General features: G+C 53.0%; 7 protein-coding genes across 7 annotated transcripts; 6 read left to right on the top strand and 1 right to left on the bottom strand.

The window, feature by feature from the left end:
- Window positions 1-682: 682 nt before the first annotated feature.
- On the top strand, window positions 683-1,989 carry CPAR01_08529 (centromere/microtubule-binding protein cbf5; the record flags this gene model as incomplete). The annotated part of the gene is made up of 3 exons (XM_060492797.1): window positions 683-729; window positions 795-1,071; window positions 1,525-1,989. The coding sequence occupies 3 exons, from the start codon at window positions 683-685 to the stop codon at window positions 1,987-1,989; spliced, it is 789 nt and encodes a 262-aa protein (XP_060349167.1).
- Window positions 1,990-2,214: 225 nt separating this feature from the next.
- On the bottom strand, window positions 2,215-3,919 carry CPAR01_08528 (uncharacterized protein; the record flags this gene model as incomplete). The annotated part of the gene is made up of 3 exons (XM_060492796.1): window positions 2,215-3,254; window positions 3,311-3,559; window positions 3,634-3,919. The coding sequence occupies 3 exons, from the start codon at window positions 3,917-3,919 to the stop codon at window positions 2,215-2,217; spliced, it is 1,575 nt and encodes a 524-aa protein (XP_060349166.1).
- Window positions 3,920-6,741: 2,822 nt separating this feature from the next.
- CPAR01_08527 (uncharacterized protein) lies at window positions 6,742-7,706 on the top strand (the record flags this gene model as incomplete). The annotated part of the gene is made up of 3 exons (XM_060492795.1): window positions 6,742-7,261; window positions 7,332-7,554; window positions 7,607-7,706. The coding sequence occupies 3 exons, from the start codon at window positions 6,742-6,744 to the stop codon at window positions 7,704-7,706; spliced, it is 843 nt and encodes a 280-aa protein (XP_060349165.1).
- A 1,915-nt stretch (window positions 7,707-9,621) lies between these two features.
- On the top strand, window positions 9,622-12,420 carry CPAR01_08526 (N-terminal amidase; the record flags this gene model as incomplete). The annotated part of the gene is made up of 4 exons (XM_060492794.1): window positions 9,622-9,757; window positions 9,900-10,226; window positions 10,286-10,298; window positions 10,347-12,420. The coding sequence occupies 4 exons, from the start codon at window positions 9,622-9,624 to the stop codon at window positions 12,418-12,420; spliced, it is 2,550 nt and encodes an 849-aa protein (XP_060349164.1).
- A 1,892-nt stretch (window positions 12,421-14,312) lies between these two features.
- CPAR01_08525 (uncharacterized protein) lies at window positions 14,313-15,756 on the top strand (the record flags this gene model as incomplete). The annotated part of the gene is made up of 4 exons (XM_060492793.1): window positions 14,313-14,565; window positions 14,621-14,702; window positions 14,755-14,906; window positions 14,957-15,756. 4 exons carry the CDS (start codon window positions 14,313-14,315, stop codon window positions 15,754-15,756), a joined length of 1,287 nt encoding a protein of 428 aa, XP_060349163.1.
- A 652-nt stretch (window positions 15,757-16,408) lies between these two features.
- Window positions 16,409-19,064, top strand: CPAR01_08524 (centromere/microtubule-binding protein cbf5; the record flags this gene model as incomplete). Its single annotated transcript, XM_060492792.1, has 12 exons — window positions 16,409-16,530; window positions 16,599-16,722; window positions 16,783-16,826; window positions 17,350-17,396; window positions 17,450-17,465; window positions 17,537-17,658; window positions 17,718-17,821; window positions 17,878-17,949; window positions 18,007-18,222; window positions 18,345-18,399; window positions 18,457-18,561; window positions 18,619-19,064. 12 exons carry the CDS (start codon window positions 16,409-16,411, stop codon window positions 19,062-19,064), a joined length of 1,473 nt encoding a protein of 490 aa, XP_060349162.1.
- A 2,311-nt stretch (window positions 19,065-21,375) lies between these two features.
- On the top strand, window positions 21,376-22,398 carry CPAR01_08523 (glycosyl hydrolase family 43; the record flags this gene model as incomplete). Its single annotated transcript, XM_060492791.1, has 1 exon — window positions 21,376-22,398. One exon carries the CDS (start codon window positions 21,376-21,378, stop codon window positions 22,396-22,398), a length of 1,023 nt encoding a protein of 340 aa, XP_060349161.1.
- Window positions 22,399-22,721: the final 323 nt, after the last annotated feature.

The raw sequence follows: 22,721 nt of genomic DNA, 5'->3' as shown, positions 1-22,721 counted from the left end.
TGATCGAGAACAGGGGAGTGTGTGAGGAATTAGTCTCAAGATTGAGGAAATATCGCAAGTGTATTGAGTATCATCAAAGCTGAATTGGGACTTTTTCTTGGAGTCACTAATCGTTATCAGTGGGCGCCGTGTGTCGGAGCTGCCAGTGGCGGGGAGGGGCAGACTTGGGATGAGGTGGGGCATTGCCCAATCATCACCCCTCAACTGTCAGCGATTGCAGCCGCCATCAAACAGAAGGTCAGGAAGGTATTACCACGATTACCTAAGGTAAGGTAAGTAAATCGTACCCGACCGCTTTCTCCAATTTTCACCGCTTGGGGGGCAGGCCCACCCAAGAGAGATGGAGCTCCAGCGGCAGAAAAAAAAAGAATTCAAAAGCGCAGAGGCAGGCACGCTTCTTTGTCCTTCCAGCTTTCCCCAGCTCGCCCCCAAAAGGAGAGGACACGGGTCAGGAACAGAGCTTAGGTGACCAACACCAACACATCAGCGCTGTAGCCTGCTGTCTGATTGGTCACGTCTTCCGTTTCCCGCAACGCCCTGCAGATAAATAGTGCAGCCTGGCCAATTTGCTAGCTGCCTTGCCATCTGCAACATCACCACATTCTCTCGTTTGCTTCAACGACTTCTTACTTACCTGCCTTTTCAACGCACTGGAACATAGCTTTGCTGGACATTGTAAAATATGTCCGAGTTCCTCGATGCCTACTGGCAGGCGCCGCCTGTTGCAAGGTAAGCACAGCTCATCCCTCTTACCTTACTTCTCTTTCTCGGCCTTGCTGACTCGTCTTGAACAGAACATTTGCAACAGCCGCGTTCGTCACCTCTCTTTCTGTTCTCTTGGGCGTCGCAAACGGATACTGGTTCATCTTCATGCCCCAGTTTCTCTTCCAGATCCCGCCTCAGATTTGGCGTCTCGGGACCAACTTCTTGCTCACTGGCCCCCAACTTGGCCTGCTCTTTGACACGTACTTCCTGTACCACTACCTGACGGCGCTCGAGGTCGGCAACCCTAGGTTCGCCAGGCGCGAGGATGTCATCTGGTATCTCATGTTCGTTTGCACTGTCATCACGGTAAGTTGTTATTGTCGCTGCTCCGGCAGTCCGTCCAAAACCATGCTATTTCCCCTTGGGAAAACTTCCTCTATTATACACAATGCCCACACGAGAGAAGAAATATCTTCCTCTCTTGCTATACACACAACTCTCTTGCACCTCATATTATCTGCCCGCACAGTGGATTCCCACAGCTGTCAGCGGTTCCTGGAAATGAGGAAGATTACCCTCACGGCGCGACCCGTCCTCTTTCGCTTTAGGGACGTGGCTTGTGGCGTGGGCATGGTGGGATGTCTTATGGATGGCTCGTGCAACCTCACAATGTTGCTCGAGTGGTTTTCTTAGCGCCCTACATATCAACACCCGAACTCTGGGTTTTTGTTTCACTTGTTCACTGTTTATACCATTATCATGACCATCATTATCATCATCCAGCTTCGCCCCAAAGGAGCATGCGCTAATATCGCACAGGCACTCTGCACCTACCTCATGGGCGGAGGAGCCTTCCTGCCGGCTTTGATTCTCGCCATGTGCCGTACCGTCACCCAAGACCAACGTGGGATGAAGGCCAACTTTTACTTCGTCACCATCCCCGCCCAGCTCACTCCGTTCTGCATGATGCTCGTGTCGTTGCTGTTCCCTGGCGGATACTACACCGCCATGCTCCAGCTTATGGGCTTCCTGGCCGCTCACCTCTATGATTTCCTGTCCCGCGTGTGGCCTGAGTTCAGCGGAGGCAGCAACCTGATCCCTACGCCCGGCTTCCTGTCTCGTCTTGTGCAGACGCCTCGCTTTAATCAGCGTGGATACGGAACCGCTGTTCGCGGTGGTGGTGGCTCCGCCCAAACTTCGGGTAGCAGCACTGGTGTATCACAGGGCGGCGGTGTTTTGCCCGAGTCGTGGAGGACGAGGGGGCCTGGTAGACGTCTAGGTTAATCAAGATTACATGAGGTAGTATGTAGTATGTATGATAAGGTCAATTATATGAGCAATGATGCTTTCTACCTAAGCTTTTGCTACCTGATTGATGGCGTGGTATACCGTTTCGCTTCACGCCGTTCAACTCCTTGAACCAGAACTCCTTGATATCTAGCGAACGTTGAATATAAAAGACAGCCACTTCTTAATTCACCAAATTTAATCATTCCAACAAATTCGACATTATCCGTAGAGGGTGCTCTTCCCACTGCCAATGGGTATATCCCTTTCCCAATCAGACGGGTCAACATCTCTCACCGGAGCAATAGTAGTTGTGACAGGACCCCCAGCCAGAGGCCTATCTTGGAACCTGGACTCTCGCAGGCTCAGCGGTTCGGATATGCTCATCCCAGCCGCGTTGTTCATGCCGTCAATGGGCGACGCACCAGAAACGATGATCTGAGGTGGTGCGTACTTCTTTGGAATACGGAGCCGAGGCATCGTTGGCATGGAAATTGAGGGGACCATCGTGGTCCGCGGAGGCGGTCCAGCTGGTGGCGGAGGGAGAAGCGGGCTAGTTCTTTGGCTCGCCAGGCCACTGTGCCACCGTGACGGCGCAGGCGAAGAGGACCGCGAAGCGACCGTCGGCGGGAAGATAGGTATGACACCCGAGTCCATGGGAGGAGGAGGGTAGTTTTGGTTCGGCGGCGTCACCGAATGCTGCGTCTGCCGGCTCATGGCGCGCGGGATGTACGCCGGGTGTGTCGGGAGGGCGCTGCCGGCGTTGTGATGCGCCATGTGCGGGTCAAAGTTATAGCTGGCGTTGCTCCGTCCTATACGGCTGTCTTCCTCGTAGTAATCGGCGCTGGCCATGTGTTTCTCCTGGAGCTCGTAGTTGAACGAGTTGATGGAGGATGACTTTTTGTGGTCGGCGATGGGTAAGTACGGGTTGATGGCCGTGTGGGAGCTCGCGTTGCTGTCCGCCCGCGGCGGTAGGTCTTCGCGATCGCGGTTCGCTTCGTCGCGGATTTTCCGTTGTTTGCGGCAGTAGACGACGAAGAGGCAGATGGCCCCGATGAAGACGAGGCCGCCGCCGACCGCGATGCCGACAATCGTGCCCATCGTCATTGTGGTGGCGGAGGCCCCCCCGTCTCCCGGCATCGTCGTGTTTGTCGACTGGTCGGTGATGTTGACGGGGGTATCAGAGAAGATTTGCCCCGTCAGAGCGATGACATTTCCGAGGGCCGGCTTCTGCTGGCATCCTGCCTTCAACGCAATCAGGACTGCGATGAGTGGTCAGTGACGTGGATGAGAAGCACAGTCAGGGGGTAACACCAACAGTTGGACAGGTAGCTTTGCTGCTCGCTCGACTGCAGACACTTTACACACGGCCAGTAGCTGGAAGGAAACTTTGCTCCGTCTGCGATGCAGTAGTCATAGGTGTTATCACTATTTGATGTCGTGAGGGATGTCGTCAAGGCGTTACGAAGTGGTTCGCAGGCGGCTTTGATGCCGCAGGGAGAGTTAAGATCCGACACCGCTTCGGGGAAACTGTAGATACAAGAGTCTACCGCATATCTAATGTTGCCTTTTTGAGATGTTAGTGCATCCTACAATAGGTATCTCTGGACTATCCAGAGGGGGTGGGGAGATTGTCCATACGCAGAAACGCTGCCGTATCACTGTCTGAACCCTTCGTCGCCTGGCTTTCCTGCAGACAGCTGACGCAGTTTTTGAATTTGATTCCCTTGCCCGACGTGTGATATTGATTGTTCTCGCAAACAATATCGGATGAGTTTGTAGGCGAGGCCGATGTGTCTACCGATGTCCCGTTCGATCCACCCAAACAGAGTGCCGCACAGTCCGAGTCGGGTGTTACGTCCAGGCAGAATGCCGTCGATACGAGAGAGACGGTAGCGACCAGTCGCCAGGTTGATGAGAACGTCATGTTTGCCCTGTCAACAGGACGGAAAAGATGTTCGTAGAGAGAAAGCGAGAAGGAGGAGGGGCGCGGGAGGGTCGGTCGATATGTTCTTCACCTCGATGGCATGGCATCCACAGTCACAAACCAAGTCCACCAAGTAGAGGTCAAAGAAATATATCTACACGGTTGATGAGAACTCCAAAATGGAGAGGGAGAACACCAGTCTCTCGACCCAACTTCGACTTTCCACTTGGGGCTTTGGGGAGATATAGCATACGCCGCCGTCATCAACGGGATGCACAGGTGGTATTGCAGTTTTGACCTCTGCAGAGGCAACGCGGCTCCAAGCACGCAGGCCTTGCCATTGCAGAGGGCGTTCCCGGGTTGTACGGCCGGTGGTGTAGTGATGTGCATTAGTGCCATTGGCGTCGAATTTCGCAAAGTCCATTACAACTTGTAAGTGACCAAGGGATTGCAGTATCTCACTCCGAAGAGTCGAAAAATAAGTTGTCTCCCATGCAACAACCCCAGACCGGAATCTCAGAATAGCAGCTCCAATGTTGGTGGATGGGGCACCTCGACCAGTCAGACCCCCTGCTCTAGACTCCGGGAACAAAGTCGCTGTCCAGCCGTGGCCGCCCGACCAATGGGAGACTGGCAAGGTGGGAGATTCCAGCGGCAAACAGACAAGAGGATCGGCCAGGGTTGAGAAACAAACAGGGGCCGTAATTGGACGGGTAAGACAGGCAGAGCGGGAGGCAATGGAACGTAAAACAACTATGGGAAAGAAGACTGAGTGGCCCTCGTAGACGCCGGCCAGGGAGGCGGCCCTCCCTCCCCCATCCTCACTTCTCCTCTGCGTGCTTCCTACTCCGTCTACGTTCAGTGTCTTGCTTTTCTGACCAGTCAGCGGCAACGTCTACCCTGCCTCCAAGCCGGAAGAGCCTATCATACAAATCATCCATGTCAGCCCAAGAGTAGAAGGAGCGGGGAAATCAGGCCACTCGCGCCAAGGCGGCTCGAGAAGGGCCTGTATCTTTGAAGCCAAAATAACTCGTGGAAGCAAGGGCAGATCCACAGCGCTTCGAAGCGAGTGACTTTCGGCGCAGGAAGAAGTCTGACTGAGGCACGGAAGAAGGATTCAGGAGGCGCACGAAGGGTTCAGACTGAAGAATCAAAGCCGATACCGAAATCGGGACATTGGCCACATGGACGCTCTTGATGGATATTATCTCTGAATGTTTCGTCTGATGTGACTGACACATGTGCTTGCCATAAGGCTATTCTGTCATCCCAAACAGATGACAACGTTGAACTTGAGCGACATCACGGAGCGAAAGCTGAAGTTGCTTTTCAGCTTCCACGAGGCAGGCTAAGGGCGAGCTAGGCTACTTCACTGGTAAGTGTGTCACTTTGCCGCGGCAGCGGCTACTCAACCCATCCAAAATCCCAAGCGTAAATCATAAATCGTTCATTAATTCGGGTGTGGACTGCAAAGTAAGGATCCGTGAATAGTAGCGTAGGAGTGTGACTGTGGCTGCATGACCGGCCCTCTCATTCTACTTGGCTGGGGGTAACGTCTCGAGCTTGGCACCTACTCACTCATTCTTGTGTGAGTAAGCAAGATCTGAGCGATTTCCTTACCATTTTGGATGACAACGAGTTGCTGTTGGTTTTGATGCTGTTTGTATTAAACTACTCCAACATCCCTCCCTTGGCGTTTCGAGACCGTGTGCTTCGCTGATTTGTTCAACTGTCATTCAGGGGGCTACGTGGATATCCTACGAAGCCAACTTCACTGACAGTCTACACTTTGCACCAAATCACTATAATAGTAACAAACAACGGGCCGGGAACAGGCAAAACATTGTCATCGTTCCTGTTATATGCGGCCAGGGCTCAGGCATCAACTCTTCACGTATCACATTCGCGGGCCCTCGCAGACATCGTGGTGATACGACAGGTGACAGCAGACAGAAACTATGGTTTGGCATATATCACTGGCTTGAAGCATCGTACTCAGAATGAGCTTAGCGCAAACCTGACATCCGTACGAGCAATGGTTCTCAGCTTTCATTTTGACAATTCTCTGATAGCTTGGCCCCTTTTGGGCGTTGCACGAACTTTCAATACTTGTCGGAAATGGAAAGTGACAATCCCACATCATCCTTTCTGTCCTCAATTGGTGAATATGATCTCTCCCGTGTAATCAGTGAAGCCTTTCCTCAGACTGCTTGCAGTTTGAGAACACCATTGTGTGGGTGACACCACCTGCTTCAAACTGAACGCTTGTCAGTAAATCGGGCATTTCTGCCAGGACACATGCTTTCACACGCGTCTCTCAACGTGTCCCTTATCTGTAGATCAACGAATCGATGTGTCTGCCCAGGTAATGCCAACGGAGATTCAATTCCCTCCACGGCCCAGTTCGATACGATGGTGGCATTACAAATGTGTCGTGCTACGTAAACTGCTTGGACCGACCATTACATGCTCTGAACGGTACTCGGGCGAGATCCAGTGAAGTTTTCGACTGGGTTCCTGAGCACTGTCATCAAATTTAAAGTCTATCTGCTTGCTTGCTATCACGAAACCCCATGGTTTCGGCCCTGTTTTGGAGAAGATTTGGTTGTACAAAGTGTTGTCTGGATCATGTGTTACTCTTGCAATCAACTCATGAGTCCAGATCTTGATCTGTATACGATGGCAGAAACACAGTCAGTAAACAGCTAGGCAGCATTGAGCTCAACTACATAAGACGGAGACCGAACAGAGTTTATTCAATTTATCCTAGATCTCAAGACGAAGTCTCAATCATCCTTCTATCACAATATTGACTGTTCATCATGCACATCCGCTCACTTATGCTGTCTGCCATTTTGGCGAACCTAAGCCTCGGGGCTCCGGCCGAACCAACACAACCTCAAACCCCCGAAGACTGGTCACTCTTAGGCTTCCGACGGATCTGCGAGCAGGAACGAGGCAGCTGCAGCTACAGCTTCCTCATCTCCGAAGACTCGGGAAAGGCGCCGAAATACTGTGACTTCACCATCGATGCCGCAGGTGGACTCCCTGCATACCAGACCGATTTCTCGTCTCTCAAGTGCCCCGGTGCTCCCGAATACACTATCAACGGCGGTTGGGATGAGCGTGAATTCATCACGTTGACCGTCATCAACGACGACAGACAGCTCCTGGCTTTCTTTGCCTACAAGGATACTGACTTGTGGGCCGGCATTGAAGCCTCGCCCCAGACGTCCAAAGTCTTCCTCTATCCCCTGTCAGTCAAGCGAGATGTCGGAACTAGGGACGAACCGTCAGGCCTGGCGTACGCTGCTGACTGGAAGATCTTGAACCTCGTCAGATGTGAGTTTTCATATAGGCCTCCTATTTGCTCAAGCAGTGGTCGATGGCATTTGCTCACAAATTCCGTTAGATGAATTCAACCGAGGAGCGCCTTACACCGACGCCATCATCATGTCCTTCCGCATTCAAGCCGGTGAAGCCCCGACCGAAATTTGTCGTCTCATTGTTCCGATGTTTGAGGGCACAAGGCCGCTTGGCAAGAGTTTCGCCTACGAAGAATGCATGTCTGGAGGCTGGACGGTGTCATGGGGTCACAATGAGACCACGAGCGAAGCTGTGATGACACTGATGAAGTAAGACTTGAAATCCCCTTCTCCCTTCGCCAGAAGCTAACAACGCTGGTAGCCCGAACCATGACAGAGCTGCTTTCTTTGGCTTCAACAATGTCAGCACCAACACTCTACTTGGTGACAACGGACCTAATGCTGTCTCTGTATTATTCTGATTGAAAGCAATTGTATGTTAAGGTGGCGGCACGAAGTCCCCTAGGAAGTTGGGGTGAACGGGACTGGCGCGATGAGGGATAAATTCTTTTCTTCCCTTTTTTTTAAGGCATCTTGCTGGGTGTTTCAATTCTTACAAGACTAGTGGTAGGTAATTACGTTGTCGTTGGACGGTGTTTGCAATACATATCTAGGCTACTTTCTACATTGAAGTAGTTGGACCCAAACTCATTACTCCGCAAACGAGATGCTGTGTGAGGGGAAATGTCAAGATGACAAACGACTTTGCGCTGTTGACAAACTTGTTCGCACAACTTTCTCGTCCATGCTCTAGAGCTGTGGTTGAGGAAGGAAAGTGTAGGAGGGTAGTCTCTGCTTGAGAATGAACAGCCCGAAGCCAACGTGCTGTTCAAACATCAAAAGCAAACGAGCCGAATTCTGCACCTAGCATTGAGTCTTGACAGAGAAGATGTTCACTCAAGAAACACCAACGGCTGAAGCTTCTTAGCCACGGCCAAGTAGTCAGACATGTTGGCAGACAGACAGTATGTTCCAATATGTTCGAAAACAGTCTCAACTCGAAGCCACAAGAGACTAACAACTGACTTGCGGGATACAACACTAGTCCCATACGCCAATATGCCACAAAGAAGCGGCTCTAGAGATGGGTGTTCGGATCACGGGTCTCAGGGTTTCACAAACAACGAGAAAATATCGAAGAAAGACTGGATACAGCCAATAGAGGACTAGATGCGTAAGTAGGAAATGCCGGCAGGTTGTGCTGTGCCGCCGCCACACATGCTATCCACGTGTGGGAGGGGACGCATCACCAGCGGCTGCTACCGAGATTACGCTGTCATACATCGCGTGCGCGAATTGCGGATACCGTCCGTGGATACCTTTGACGTGACATAGATACGAATAGCGGCTTTCTTGCTGCGTCCCGCATAAGCATGCTGGAGGGCAATCACTCAGTACAATCTCCTCTTCGTACATATTTGACCGCTCACTGATTCCACTGTCGCAGAGCAGACAAAGGACTTGATGCTTATAGACCTCTCGTGACCACTGCTTGGTTTTACAGCGAGTACATGCCGACCACTCATTGCGTCTTGCTGGCTGAGAAGGAGTAGCAGCTGCCCCTCTTCTCGCGCAACATTGTAAGATGAACGATGCCAGAAACGTTCGATGGATCATCAAAACCCACGACCTCTTCTCACCGGTCCCCTTTGAGCGATACGATGCCGACCTCACCAGTAAGGTCGACCAGCGTGAACAGGAAGCAAAGCGCCGGCTGCAATGGCACCCTTGGGTCCCCTGTCAGGGCCGAGCCTGGCGGCAAATGGCGCTTCGCTGTTGGTTCTTGCAAATGTGCCATCACACGCTACCAATCACCTCGCTGAACACTGCATGTCTGCGCCTCTTTGGCCACACACTGAGAAGCTTGCTTGCCCTACCCGCAGTTTGCGCTGTAGTGCAGCCCCCTGTTCTTTCACGCAGATCTCCCCTGAGAAGGGCGTGACCGTTGGCCAGTGGCTGGCAACTAAGCATCACCAGGCCCGGGTTTCTGGCAACTTGGCTGCTGTGCTGCTCTCCCGCCCCCAAAACCGCACAGGCACTTTCTCCATAATTTCTGCCTCCCCCAGTATACTAATTCCCAAAAGGTATTGTGTCGTACCTCATCTGTACCACCATTCACCCCGCGGACAGTGTCTGAATCCGGCTGCAACCAACAGCATTATCTTTAAACCTTGATGCCCGAGGATTTTCGTTCATGTGTCTGCCATCATCAGGCGTACTACTTTTCTCACCAACGGCGACAACTCGCGGCACAGGCAGAAGGGCCGCTGAGGTCAAGATTCGGAACGCCGTTGTTGTAGAGGGCACGCTGGTCAGTTGACAGAGGCGATTCAAAAGATGAGGATAGGCTGTCTACAGTTTGCCCCTCAAGTGGGCGATGTTGACAATAACCTCAACCGAGCCGATGCCGTCTTGAGCAAAGCCGACCCTGGAGAGCTCGATCTTCTCGTTCTTCCAGAGCTGTCCTTCTCCGGTAAGTCGATCGCGGATGCTGGGCTAGGCTGGGCAATGAAGATTGCGGCTTCTCGTGGTCATTAGCACTGTAGAAGGCGAACTGCAGTGCTGCAGGAGAGTTTTCCTCCTTGGCATACACTTACACTGCTTTTCCTCAATAGGCTACAATTTCACGTCGTTGAATCATATTGCGCCTTACCTCGAACACTCAGGCTCTGGCATCACGTCGTTATGGGCTCGAACAACTGCCCTCAAGTACAGCTGCAATCTCGTTGTTGGATACCCAGAGAAAGTTGACATCACCGAGGACTGGCCAGCAAGTCCCGAATACTACAACGCGGCCCTTGTAGTCAACGAGGACGGCGAAACGATTGCGAACTACAGAAAGTCGTTTCTGTATTATACCGACGAAACCTGGGCACTGGAAGGAGATGAAGGGTTCTACAGAGGAACCATCCCCGGCTTGGGCCGAACTTCTATCGGCATTTGTAAGTTTTCGGAGTTCAGTCCGTTTTTGATCAAACTGCGTTTACTGACTATCATGCAGGTATGGACATTAAGTGAGTTTGTGTAAACGCCAAGTCACAGTAGTCGCTAACTGCCTGCAGTCCTTACAAGTTTGAAGCACCGTGGCACGCGCACGAATTCGCATTCCATGTCATGGAGTCCTATTCTAACTTGGTTATCATGTCAATGGCTTGGTTGACCCGCGCAGATGCACAAGTGTTTACGTCGACCCCGAATGAACCCGATATGGACACCTTGACTTACTGGGTCGCTCGCCTGGAGCCCCTGATTCGGAGCGAGAATGACGATGAGATCATTGTGGTGTTCTGCAACAGAACCGGCATAGAAGACGACGCTGTCTACGCCGGCACTAGTGCTGTTATTGGTGTCCAACACGGCGAGGTCAAAATTTACGGGGTTCTCGGACGTGGTGAGAAGAAGCTGTTGGTTGTCGACACGAACCAGGCACCTTATGCAAAGCTGGTCTATCGCCCTGAGCCTGAGGAACCTCTTACTGCCCAGGATGAGAAAACCAACAGCACAGAGCCTCAAGCCTCACCAAACTTACCCGAGACGGCCTCGTCTTCAAGAAGCCAAGCCGGAGACCAAAGTCCTGCAACGCCTTCGGAACCCTCGGTGAAGTCGACAAGTGCTTCCGTCCGCTCCCACTCTTCCAAGGGTTCAACTGAGCGTACTCCAGTTGCAAAGCGTGCGAAGCCACCAAATATCCTCACCGGACAAAACATGCCCAAGTCACCCTTGCGATCTCCAGGTTACCACGACGTCAACCTCCCAACGCCCACTGCTCCTAGCCCGACACCATTAGCAACTCGCCCGAAAATATCTATTCCGGTGCGATCCGCGAAAGCGGCTGAGCTTCCAAACCCGGAGCCCAAAAGTGCCTTATCCACTTGGTCTTCCCGTTCTGTTCTCTCTGATGATTCAGCAACGTCATACGGATGGTTGTCTCAAGCCTCACAACTTGCGCAGGGCAATGAACTCTTGAACAGGTACCTCACGACGCCCCCCAATGGGCCCATGTTTGATGGCCAAGCTTTGAACTCAGAGGCCTGCTTCAGTCCGATCACCCCATTCGATGAGATGGCTCCGTCTATGTTCCGGTCTTTCAAACTCCCCCCAGATAATGTTGGCGGCAAGCCCATCCAAGATGATAAAAGCGGGAGCGCTGGCTCGGACGTGGCAACCGATTCCAAGACTCTTCGACAAGATGAGCAACCTGTCCCATTGTTCCATAGAGACGAAAGGCCCGTGAAGCAGAGACGAAGCTCCGCCAGCCTTCGCACATCAACCACTCATTCCCCGGCGAGAAGGACCTCTAGTCGCAACTTGAGATCAAAGTTTAGCCAGCCCGATTTGAGCGCAGAACGCCGAAGAACAAGGAATTCAGCAGGCGTGCTGGGCAGCCCGGTTAAAGCTGAGAAAATAATCATTCCTGAAGACGAGCGCGGACTTTCGTCAGCCGGGCCGTCTCTGAAATCTCGGTCTCGCATGTCCAATCGCATCGATACGAGTTCGCCGCAGAGCGCAACGTCTCATTCATCTTTGCAGCACCTCGACTTTACGCCCCAACGGGAACAGGCTTCCCGTCGAACGCCGTCTCAATCCGACGTCAAGTCGCCTACCAAAAGTAGTGAAAGTCGACAGAGTCAGCGTAGTGAAGTTCTGCGCTCAATCATTGACGTCGAAAACGTTGCCGGGCGCCCTCCATCCGCCTCTCAGGTCAACGAGCGGCAACGACTGGCGCAACGAACCGGAACTGGTCAGAGCAGTCATCGGAGAACAAGATCGACGTCAGATAGAGGCTTGGACGAACCACGCGGCTCCAACAAGGTCTCATACACAGCCACGGGTAATAACCTGGCAGCACGCCATGGAGTCATCCGGAACCAACAATCTGACATTGGTCTGAGAGAGAAGGCTCGCATCTTCGGCAATGACCAACCAAGGCCGCTGAATGGAAGAGGTGACAGATCCATGGCTGAAGCGTTGCTTGGCTTGTCTAACTACAACGCCGGTTCATCGTCTTCAGCTAGCAATGGTAAGGCCGGCCAAAGACGTACACCCGACGCATTTGCGAGCCCTTGGAGTCCGATCGAGCCGACGACTCCAACAGCTATGTTGGGACTGCGTGACGAGGCTCGCGTTGTTGGTTGATGGATTTCATACAGGACCCATGCGGTTTGCTCCATAGATGCGGCACGGGCTGCAGAGCATGTCACCAGCTGGGTCTTGGCGGATACTGTTCAGGTGTGCCATTTTTGCTTCCAATTTTTGCTTGGGTGCCGTTTATTGAGATTTTCGGATTTGGAAGTTTTGGAACACGCGCAGACAATGTGGGTTTTGGGATGGAAGGATAATGGACGACAGCCAAGGTAGAAAAACGGATGGGTTTAAGCATATCTGTTCTTGCGTTCGGCGTGCGGATCTGGGAAATACGAGCTTTCTATGTGTTATGACATTTTCTATATTTCTCGACAAGGGAAAAACTATGAGTCAAACGTCCCCATCCATTGTCGGGTACCCTTCCCGTGTTCGAGACCGTCACAATCATGCGGGCAGCGGCCTTCCAGGGTCCCGAGCGGTTGATCAGGATTTGCGGCCGTAGAGGAGCGCTCATGATTGCAAGAACCGTACACCCGGGACACGAGTAGACTTCCTCATTTCGCCCAGACTCCGTTCGACTAACCGCCGTGTTGATCAACTCGACCAAGCAATTCATCCGGCGTAGCCATTGTCCCACTGTAGAGCTTCGGGGGTCTTATGCGACGAACTTACAACCCTGGCGAGTGGAATACCGAGGGGATGGCACCGGCGGTTGCGGATGCAAGAGAATGGACTTCATAATATGAGCTGATGATCATATATGTATTTGCTCATGAGCGGGGAGCCTTTCTGGCTCTGGACTTTGAAGATGATCGAAGTCGTTCAAGCTAGACAGGCACACTGAGTGACTAGCAGTTTGTTATCGATTGTGAGGCAGCTGTGAGTCCATACAAGCTCACAAGGAGGGGACGATATTGAAGAACAGACCGGGGTGCCCTTGTCCTTCTCCTCATTCCGGGCGGCTAAAGTTGTTTGTCCGACCACATCCGGCAGGCGACCGGCTCGCGCGATCGCCAATCACCGGGGCGGAAGGGGAGTCCCGCAGCGCAGGCGTTAGCTTTGCTGATGTGTGAAATAGAGCAGGGGTTCGTGCAGCTCTAGCACCGTGACATCTGCCGTTTTCTGTAATCTGAGTGGCTGGGCTTTGCAGCAACCCTCTGCCCATCGGCGCCACGAGAACCAGCGAGGGGCCAGCGACTGGCAGCGAGAGGGCGAGGAAACAGGATTGCAGTTTGCTCGCTGAACGGCCGCCCGCCACCCGCGGCGGTGAGTTTTGATGCGGCCGGCCCCAAGCCTCCAAGAAGGTCTTGCACAGAGAGGGCTTCGCAGCTTAAGGTGGTGCCTACGCCTTTCTCTCCTGTGAGCTGACTCTTGAGTCTTGGGGGTTGGCCTTTTCACAGACCCCGAAGATCCCAAAGAGGCATGTTCTCGAGGTTCGTCCATGGTTCGAGGACACCACCATTGCTGTGCCACTCCAATACTCACTCTCGCCCTGGACCCCAATCACACGCATATGCTTGGCTCCGCCAACAACCAACACGCTGTTGGAACCGTTGTGCTCCGGCATATGGGGGTTCTTTCGCGCCGACCTGCCACCTCTCGTCACAATCACAGTGATCCCACCTTCTCTCTTGCAAACACCGAAACACATATGAAGCCTTGTTTCGCATTGTCCACGATCGTTGAGCCTTGCCTCGTCACATCGCGTATGTCACTACAGATATTCGCATAGTAAACTCCATCGACGCCTGACCGCCTTCAATACGGATAGAACCCGTCAGACATCCGGCGCTCGCAGGCATGTAAGACAGACGTCTCGCCCCTCAGAAAACGGTTTTCAGCTGGGACTTCTCTAAGAGGCCTTGTGAATCAACACCTGCCGACTCACTGGTCGGACCAGCAATCTCGAAATCTCAAATCGCTCTCGCTATTTCTTTCCAAAGATGCGCTCTTCGACGGGCGTCCTTGTGCTAGGCCTCTGGCTTAGCCGGGTGTCGGCTATCCACGTGGCTAATGGTTCACCTTGCCAGACACTATGCGGCAACGTACTCGATGCGACGACCAAGAATGACGTTGTATGCGACGAGCACTCGTACTCCAGCAGCGCCGGTTCTGTCTATCAGCAATGTGTGTCTTGCGAGTTGAGCAGTGACTATGCGACTAGTACCAACGAGACAGACACGCAATGGGCATTGTGTATGTGCATTATCTAGGCTCCAGACAGAAGAGGAAGCTGACCTTGTCGGTGTAGATAATTTACGTTACGCCATTTCGTACTGTACTTTTGGATATCCAGACAACCCAAACGTCGGATCTAGCCCGTGTCTCACAAGGTATGTCTAGCAGTGACTTCGCAAACTGTGGTATTTAGTAATCGTCAGATAGGACTGCGTGCGAGCCATTGCAAAAGGCAATCACATACAGCGATCTGGCTTCCAACGTTACCGAGTTTGAGTACTGCGATGTCTGGGATCATAACCAGGTCGCCAGCTGTTCATCGTGCCTCCGTGCAGGAAACAATAACTTCATCAACAATTGTGTGTATCGCCACGACCCTGGTGTTAGCAATTGACTGACAAGCCCTTAGTTCTCACCATCCTAGACGCGGGCTGCCAGCAAAAACCTGTGCCCGGCACTACCATCTCTGTTGACGGGTCCCCATTCTCAAAAACTCGAGTTAACATCACGGAGCCAACGCCGACGAACACGTACGTCTCGGACTACAACAGCGGTCCCATCAGCCTCGGCGGCAAGGTGGGAATTGCGATTGGAGGCGTTGTTCTCCTTCTTGTGGTTGCCGGTTTCTGCATCGTGTGGAACGGGAAGAGGAGACGAAGAGCATTCTTGAAAACACTCGAAATGAAACAGCAGGGTGGCGGCGGTCGGACCGGATGGCCAACGCCGCTGAATACCAGTGGCATCGGCGGTACTCCCCTCAGCCAGAAGCCCTTGCGAACCTGGGACGCCTCGCCGCAGAGCCAAGGGCCTTCTCGTGGATGGGACGACTCACCAATGAGTGCCAATGGGGAACAACCGTACACGAGATACTTCTCTCCATACTCTTCTCAGTACAACAGCCCAGTGAGCGGTGCCGAGGCACCTGCCATGCAATGGCCGGTAAACGACGCGAACCCTCAACGACAACCTCAAGAGATTGGTCTCGCATTCGGAGGAGATAATCAAGAGCAGAGGTGGAATGACTCGAAAGGAAAAGAGCGATCCGAGTCGTACGAGATGAGAGATGTTGAGCCTGAGTGGGACGCCCGACAGAGGTACCCAAGCCCACCCAATGTCCAGCAGCCGGCGCACACGGTGTACGCTGAACACAACCCGGCGGCCTACCACGGTCTGACAGAGGAGGATTTGCGGAGAGGATATGCCCTCTGATGCGCAATGTAAATGGTACTGAAGGTATCGTGGGATGGAACGTGTCGCTCCTTCTGCATCCAGTATTTGTTTGTTTTACCTTAGCGGGAGTTAGGAGTCGGCGATACCGATTGATGAGCATCAGCTTTGAAGGCTTGATAGCAGAATAGGCCTGGGCCGGTCTACTGGCAATACATCTGAGATAATATCAGAAATCCACTGTGATGATGGATGTTTGAAAGATACGAGCGCTGGGTGTGAGTGATTGTAATCCGAACCTGAACCTGTCGTCATTCGTCCCATTTCCCTTGTGGAGGTATCGTTGATAACGATAACAAGCCACTTTCTTTGGTTGTTCTTTCCTTCCAAGTTTTCTTTGCAAGACGGCTGGTCCCTGGCTGAGGAAGGCGGAACGGTGCAAGGCGCGTCCGCTGTGTGGCTAGGCGTTGGAGCGTGGCCAATCGTGTTTGCTCAATGGCAACACCGCGCCACAATGTGGATCCAGACGGATTTTTTTTGGCAGCTTCCACCCCACAGCCAGAGAAAAAAATTTGGATTGGGAAGCTTCAAGTCCTCCAACACCACGAGACCTTCCATTCCGACGTTCACGAGCCAACGTCAGACACCCATTGCACCTGACACGCCTTTGTCGGTTCGGTTCAATTCGGAAACAATGGCCATGGAAATTGTCAAGCACGGCGAGGAGGAGGAGTTCGCCATCAAGCCCCAGGCCTCTGTCCCTCACCTGGACACGAGCAGCTGGCCTCTGTTGCTCAAGAACTACGACAAGCGCAAGTTTTCTCCCTCTTCTTGGATATGGAGCGACCGCTCGTCAACAGCATCACAAACAAATGACTGACCAGGCTTCTTGCAGTTCTCGTCCGGACGGGTCACTTCACCCCCATTCCGGCAGGATGCAGCCCTCTGAAGAGAGACATCAAGTCCTACATCTCTTCCGGTGTCATCAACCTTGACAAGCCCTCCAACGTATGTTTCCGTAGTCGCGATACTCCATATGTCTAGTCAAGCATACTAACTATCGAACAGCCCAGTTCCCACGAGGTTGTCGCTTGGGTCAAGCGTATCCTTCGGTATGCAATTCCCACCCCTTCGTTGTTGTGTTCGTGAATGCAATGCCCCGCGCCCGATCGTACGATTAGCTCCCGACATCGAAGACGAATCTCCCTGCGGCAATGGCCAGCATCAAAATTTGGCATGAATGGTGGCACTTGGGTAGCGAGTCCGACGTCGACAAGACGCATTTTGCAGATGGCTCCACACGATGCGGTCGGGGACTTCCCGGGGGAAAACTTCCAACGACATTGCGACTCGATGGTCATGGCCTACACGGAAATATGGCAACAAAGACTAGCATGTCATGTTTGGAAAGATGTGTATTGCCATGGGAAGGCATGCCTCGCGAAGCAATCGTCGGAACTTGTTTGCCCGGACCACCATAAGACTGCGACGTCTTGGGACTGCGGATACTGCCGTTGCCGTCTGTCAACCGAGAACACACACGATCGAACGATTTTGAGGGGCATTCGCTTATCATTCAGAACATTCTGAGTTTTGTCGAGAAAACATCGCTAACCATGTTTTTCTGTTGTGCAGCGTTGAGAAGACCGGTCACAGCGGTACCCTTGATCCCAAGGTCACTGGTGAGTCGCGTTCCCACATAACTGTCTCGAACTTGTTTTGCTAACTTTCTCAGGTTGCTTGATTGTTTGGTGAGCAGCAACCCACCAAAATGCGATGGAGCATTCCTTGAAAGAGAATTGCAACTGACGAAATTTTCCAGCGTCGACCGTGCCACCAGACTCGTCAAGTCCCAGCAGTCTGCTGGTAAGGAGTATGTTGCCGTCATCCGCCTTCACGACAAGCTGCCCGGCGGCAAGGTCCAGTTCGCCCGCGCTCTCGAGAGTGAGTTGATTCAAGAAACCCCGTTGCAACTGCCGAAAGTATTCTGACTCGCGATGCAGCTTTGACTGGTGCCCTCTTCCAGCGCCCTCCTTTGATCTCTGCCGTCAAGCGTCAGCTGCGTATCCGTACCATTCACGAGAGCAAGCTCATCGAGTTCGACAATGTACGTCGATCTGCTACAACATTGGGAAACGACTGCTGACCGTGTCTCAATCACAGGATCGCCATCTCGGTGTCTTCTGGGTTTCTTGCGAAGCTGGAACCTACATCCGTACCCTCTGCGTCCATCTCGTACGTCACATTGATTGTCGTTAATTCAGCCTTGTTCTGATTGCTTACATGGATTAGGGTCTGTTGCTCGGTGTTGGTGGCCACATGCAGGAGCTCCGAAGAGTGCGCTCTGGTGCCATGGGCGAGAGCAAGGAGATGGTTACTCTGCACGACGTGCTTGATGCTCAGTGGACCATGGACAACACCAGGGATGAGTCTTACCTGCGCAAGGTCATCTCTCCCCTGGAGACTCTTCTCACTGGCTACAAGCGTGTTGTGGTCAAGGACAGCGCTGTAAGTAATCCATTGCAACCCCTCCCCAAACCCCTCACGGCCCGATGCGACTTTGCGGACAATGTCTCAGTCGCGTTAAACACATGAATCGCCGTTGCATCTGATATTGACGTACCTCACAGGTCAACGCTGTCTGCTACGGTGCTAAGCTTATGCTTCCCGGTCTTCTGAGATACGGTGAGTTGTCAACCCCACGATGTCACATATGATTGACATGCTGATCCGCTTTTCTAGAGTCCGAAATTGAGGTTCACGATGAGGTCGTTCTCATGACCACCAAGGGTGAGGCCATCGCCCTCGGCATTGCTCAGATGTCCACCGTCGAGATGTCGACATGCGGTAAGATTCCTCTCTTCCCATTGCAACCTTATGACTCTTTTGACTAATGGAAAACAGATCACGGCGTTGTTGCCAAGGTCAAGAGATGCATCATGGAGCGCGACTTGTACCCCAGAAGATGGGGTCTTGGTCCCCTCGCCTCCGAGAAGAAGAAGATGAAGGCCGACGGCAAGCTCGACAAGTACGGCCGCCCCAACGAGGCCACTCCCGCCAAGTGGGTGTCGGAGTACAAGGACTTCGGAGCTCCTGCTGGTGAGGCTGCTCCTGCAGCGGCGGCTCCGGCCACTCCCCAAAAGGCGGTGGAGTCTACGACAGCTACTCCCGCCGCAGTCACCCCTGCCAATGCCGAGGATGATGGCGAGTCCAAGAAACGCAAGAAGCACGAGGGCGAGACACCCGACGAGAAGGCGGAGCGCAAGCGTCGGAAGGCTGAGAAGAAGGCGGCCAAGGCCGCGAAGAAGGCAGCCAAGGGTGGTGCTGACGACGATGACGACAGCGAGTAAGCTCCTGCGAGTTTCCTCACCTCGATTGGCTAAGATACCATGTGTTTGTTGGCAATGGTCGGTGGTTGGCTGTTGTATCATAAAAAAATGGCTTTGGCAAGTGGCGTTTGGCTCTGAATTTTTCTGTCTCTGAACATAGTGCGTACTGGCTGGATAGGAGTAGATAGGTCCTATACGGAAAGCAAAAGTGACGACTACTACTGTCGCATCAGTTCACGTTTTAACCAGAGGCTGTCACTGTCTCGACGTTATCGCAAACATATCAGGAGTTGTTGAGCAGAGGGTGTTGAAACAAAGGCACACGCAAAACGCTGGGTAGGGACTTACGTACTCCCGGCAGCATCCCAGCGGGATTTCAGACTGCAGCACAGTTCGGGTCCCGGACCAACGTGGATCTCGTCCGAACGAGTTTTGTTTGGGAATCTCAGTCATAAACAGCGCCAATATACGTGTCCCGTCCTTCGTCCGAAGACGGGTTCCCTACCCTATCACGCTATCTGCCTATCAACCATGAAGGGGAAGGGAAAAAATACAAGGAAGCATTGTCACCAAGCATGTCTCAGACCACATGCCTTGGCCAACCAAGGAAACAGCAGCAACTGCCACTGACCCTCCTTGATGCCTCGTAGAATTGGGTATAATGCAACCAAGAATACCGTGACCGGGTATAATTACTGGAGGTGCGGATCCCCTCTCAATGCTCCCCTGAGATGGCACTCGTGGCAGCACGTCACCCCCGCCTTTTTTTGTGTCTTGTCCTCTCTTTTTTCGTCGTTTCCTTAACGTCTTGAAGTCTTCTGGGCACGTGTATAGGGACCAAGTATGGATGCAAATCATTTCCCCCCCTTCACAGCCCCCGTGCCCCCCGGTCTCCAGGATCAATGATTGCCGGTTCCTGTTGCGCCTCATCCCTCACGCCCTGCTTCGCCCATACCCGATCAGCGGGGCGCCGACACCGCCAGTGGAGGATCTCCCCGTGGACCTACAGAACTTACCCATCCCTCAACCCCCGGTTACCGTCCGTCGACTTGGGAGAGAGCCACTACCGTCATCCCGGTCAACCAAAGTACATCCCGTGTGGCACCACGATCTGAACCCAACCCAAGTCCCCCCAAGAGCCTCCTTTCCTGCCCATGACGACGCGGGAGTCGGGAACAACAAGGATTAACTCTATACCAAGGGTACAGTCTCTTATGTGGCTGCGGTCTAGAGGAATGGCGCGGAAGACGGGTGCCGGAATCCTATGCATGCTATGCAAATCCTTTTTTTCTCCGATCTGGGCAAATTTTCTACCTTAACGTGGACTAGGAGAATTGATGTACAAAAAAGGTGAGCACTATTGGATTATCGTGGGGAGGAAGCCTAACAGGATGCTATCTGACCACCCCGACGGAGCCCATCTGACGCGCGCCGAGCCCTAAGAATGTAAAAATTGATCTTCCAAGCAGGGAAAATAGGAAGAAGGGATCTTAATGCCGGGAGAGAAATTCTAGCTTCGGGTATCCGGTCAAGGAGCGAGAGAAGGGCGTAAGTGTGAGAAGCTGCCACGCACTTTGACGACACACACCCCCCCGGCCCACCTGTTTCAAGCATCATCTGCTTTGACGTGCCATGGAACAGAGCCCACCACAATCCGTGAGAGGTATCCTCCTTCCGCTACTTGCTGGAGCTTCTCTCAACGATCTCTCTCTCCACACGCATTTGCAGTGATAATCTCATTCCTGCATAGCTGAGAGCTGGGCGCAAGCTTAGTGCAAGGAAAAAGATTTCCCAATGGTACATGTTTCCGGCCAAGGGGAAGGGGGCGGGTTCGTCCTCTTACACACCTATACCCACACACACTCGCGCACGCATCAAACTTGTCAGTCTCTTCTTCGGGGTGTAAGCTGTCGTAGCTGTAGCTTGTATGAGTATGTGCTCTTGTTTTGTTTGACTACAAGAAGGGCCCTTCGTCCGCACGATCCTCGAAACCGTTTTCCTTCTCGAAGTTCGCTATGACACTCATGACGGCAGCACTTTGCTTATGAACAAGTAATGTGTACTCAGTAATTGGATTCTAATAGACCTGTTCCAATTTCGTTCTTCAAAGAGTACAAACAACCCAGAAACCCTACCTACCACACACAGAAAGACCCCTTCTCATCATCAGCCCAGGGAAAAGACTATCCTATTCTTGGACGTGAAGACTTTGGTCTAGTTCGACATCTGTTTTGCACGGTTGTGTGCCTTGTTCATATCATACCCCCTCTTATACATAATTGTCAATATCTATTATACCCCAGAGCGAGAGACAGAGAGATACACATTTACAATGCTTTCAACAACATCACTACGGCAATATGCCCTCCTCGCAGCAGGTGTCTTCAGTCTAGGAGCTTTCCAACCCGTCCTTGGCGCACCAGTAGACGCCCTCTACGTCGTCGGCCGAGACGACAAGGTCCTCACGCCCAAGATCAACACCGACTTCCCAGACCCGGCCCTCGTCCAGGGTGACGACGGGCTCTGGTACTCCTTCGCGACCAACGGCAACGGCAAGAACATCCAGGTCGCGAAAGCCACGCAGATCTCCGGCTCGTGGGAGCTCCTCGACAACGACGCCCTCCCCAATGTCGGCTGGGCCACGGGGTCCAACACCTGGGCGCCTGACGTGCGGCGGCTGGACAACGGCAGCTTCATCATGTACTACTCTGGCGAAGTCAAGGACGGCGGCGGCCGGCACTGCATCGGCGTGGGCATTTCTGATATTGTCACGGGCCCTTACAAGCCGACGTCAGAACCGTGGGTGTGTCCGTTCGACCAGGGTGGTGCCATCGACGCTGCCGGTTACTACGATGAGCCGACCAAGAAGCGCTACGTGGTGTACAAGGTGGACGGCAACAACGTCGGCAACGGAGGCGACTGCAACAACGGCGTCGAGCCGCTCGTGGACACGCCCATCATGCTCCAGGAGGTAGAAGCGGACGGCATCAGCAAAGTCGGCGACCCGGTGCAGATCCTCAGCCGGACGGCGGCCGACGGACCCCTGGTGGAGGCGCCGGACCTGGTGCGCACCGAGGACGGGCTGTATATTTTGTTCTTCAGCAGCTTCTGCTTCAACTCGAACAATTACAACGTCAACTACGCGACGAGCAGGAACATCAAGGGCCCCTATCAGCGGCCGTCGAGGATGCTGCTTAAGACGGGCGACTTCAACCTCACGGCGCCCGGCGGCGCGACGAGCGTTGCTGGGGGCGGGCAGATGCTGTTTCACGGCAACTGTCCCGAGACTTCGCCTCAGCGGTGCATGTATCAGACGAGCTATTCGGTTACCGGCAGAGATGTCATCATCAGTTAAGAAGGCATGGAACAAAAGAGATGGAAAGAGAAAGAGAGGGACTGAGAAGGAGGCGATTAATGACAACAGTAATCATATTTGATGCATGCCGGTTCTGGTTCGTTCAGGGATCAAAAGCCGGCAACGAAAAAAGCGTTTGGACATATTTCAGCGATGCAAGAGAGGGAGTGCAAGAATGCATGCACAGCCGGAAGTCTAATCCGGGTTTGGATTTTTGTTCTTGGGGCGCGTTTCTTCTCATCTGAGGGCGTTTGGATCACATCGACATAGCGACTGGAGCTTTGAACACACACCCGTTTTATGAGACAAACGAGAGAAGAGAG

Source organism: Colletotrichum paranaense, assembly GCF_030867605.1.
Source record: "Colletotrichum paranaense strain IMI 384185 chromosome Unknown Scaffold_6.1, whole genome shotgun sequence".
Lineage (NCBI taxonomy): Eukaryota > Fungi > Ascomycota > Sordariomycetes > Glomerellales > Glomerellaceae > Colletotrichum > Colletotrichum paranaense.
The sequence above is the reverse complement of the archived record's forward strand: the minus strand, read 5'-3'. Positions and strand labels throughout refer to the sequence as shown.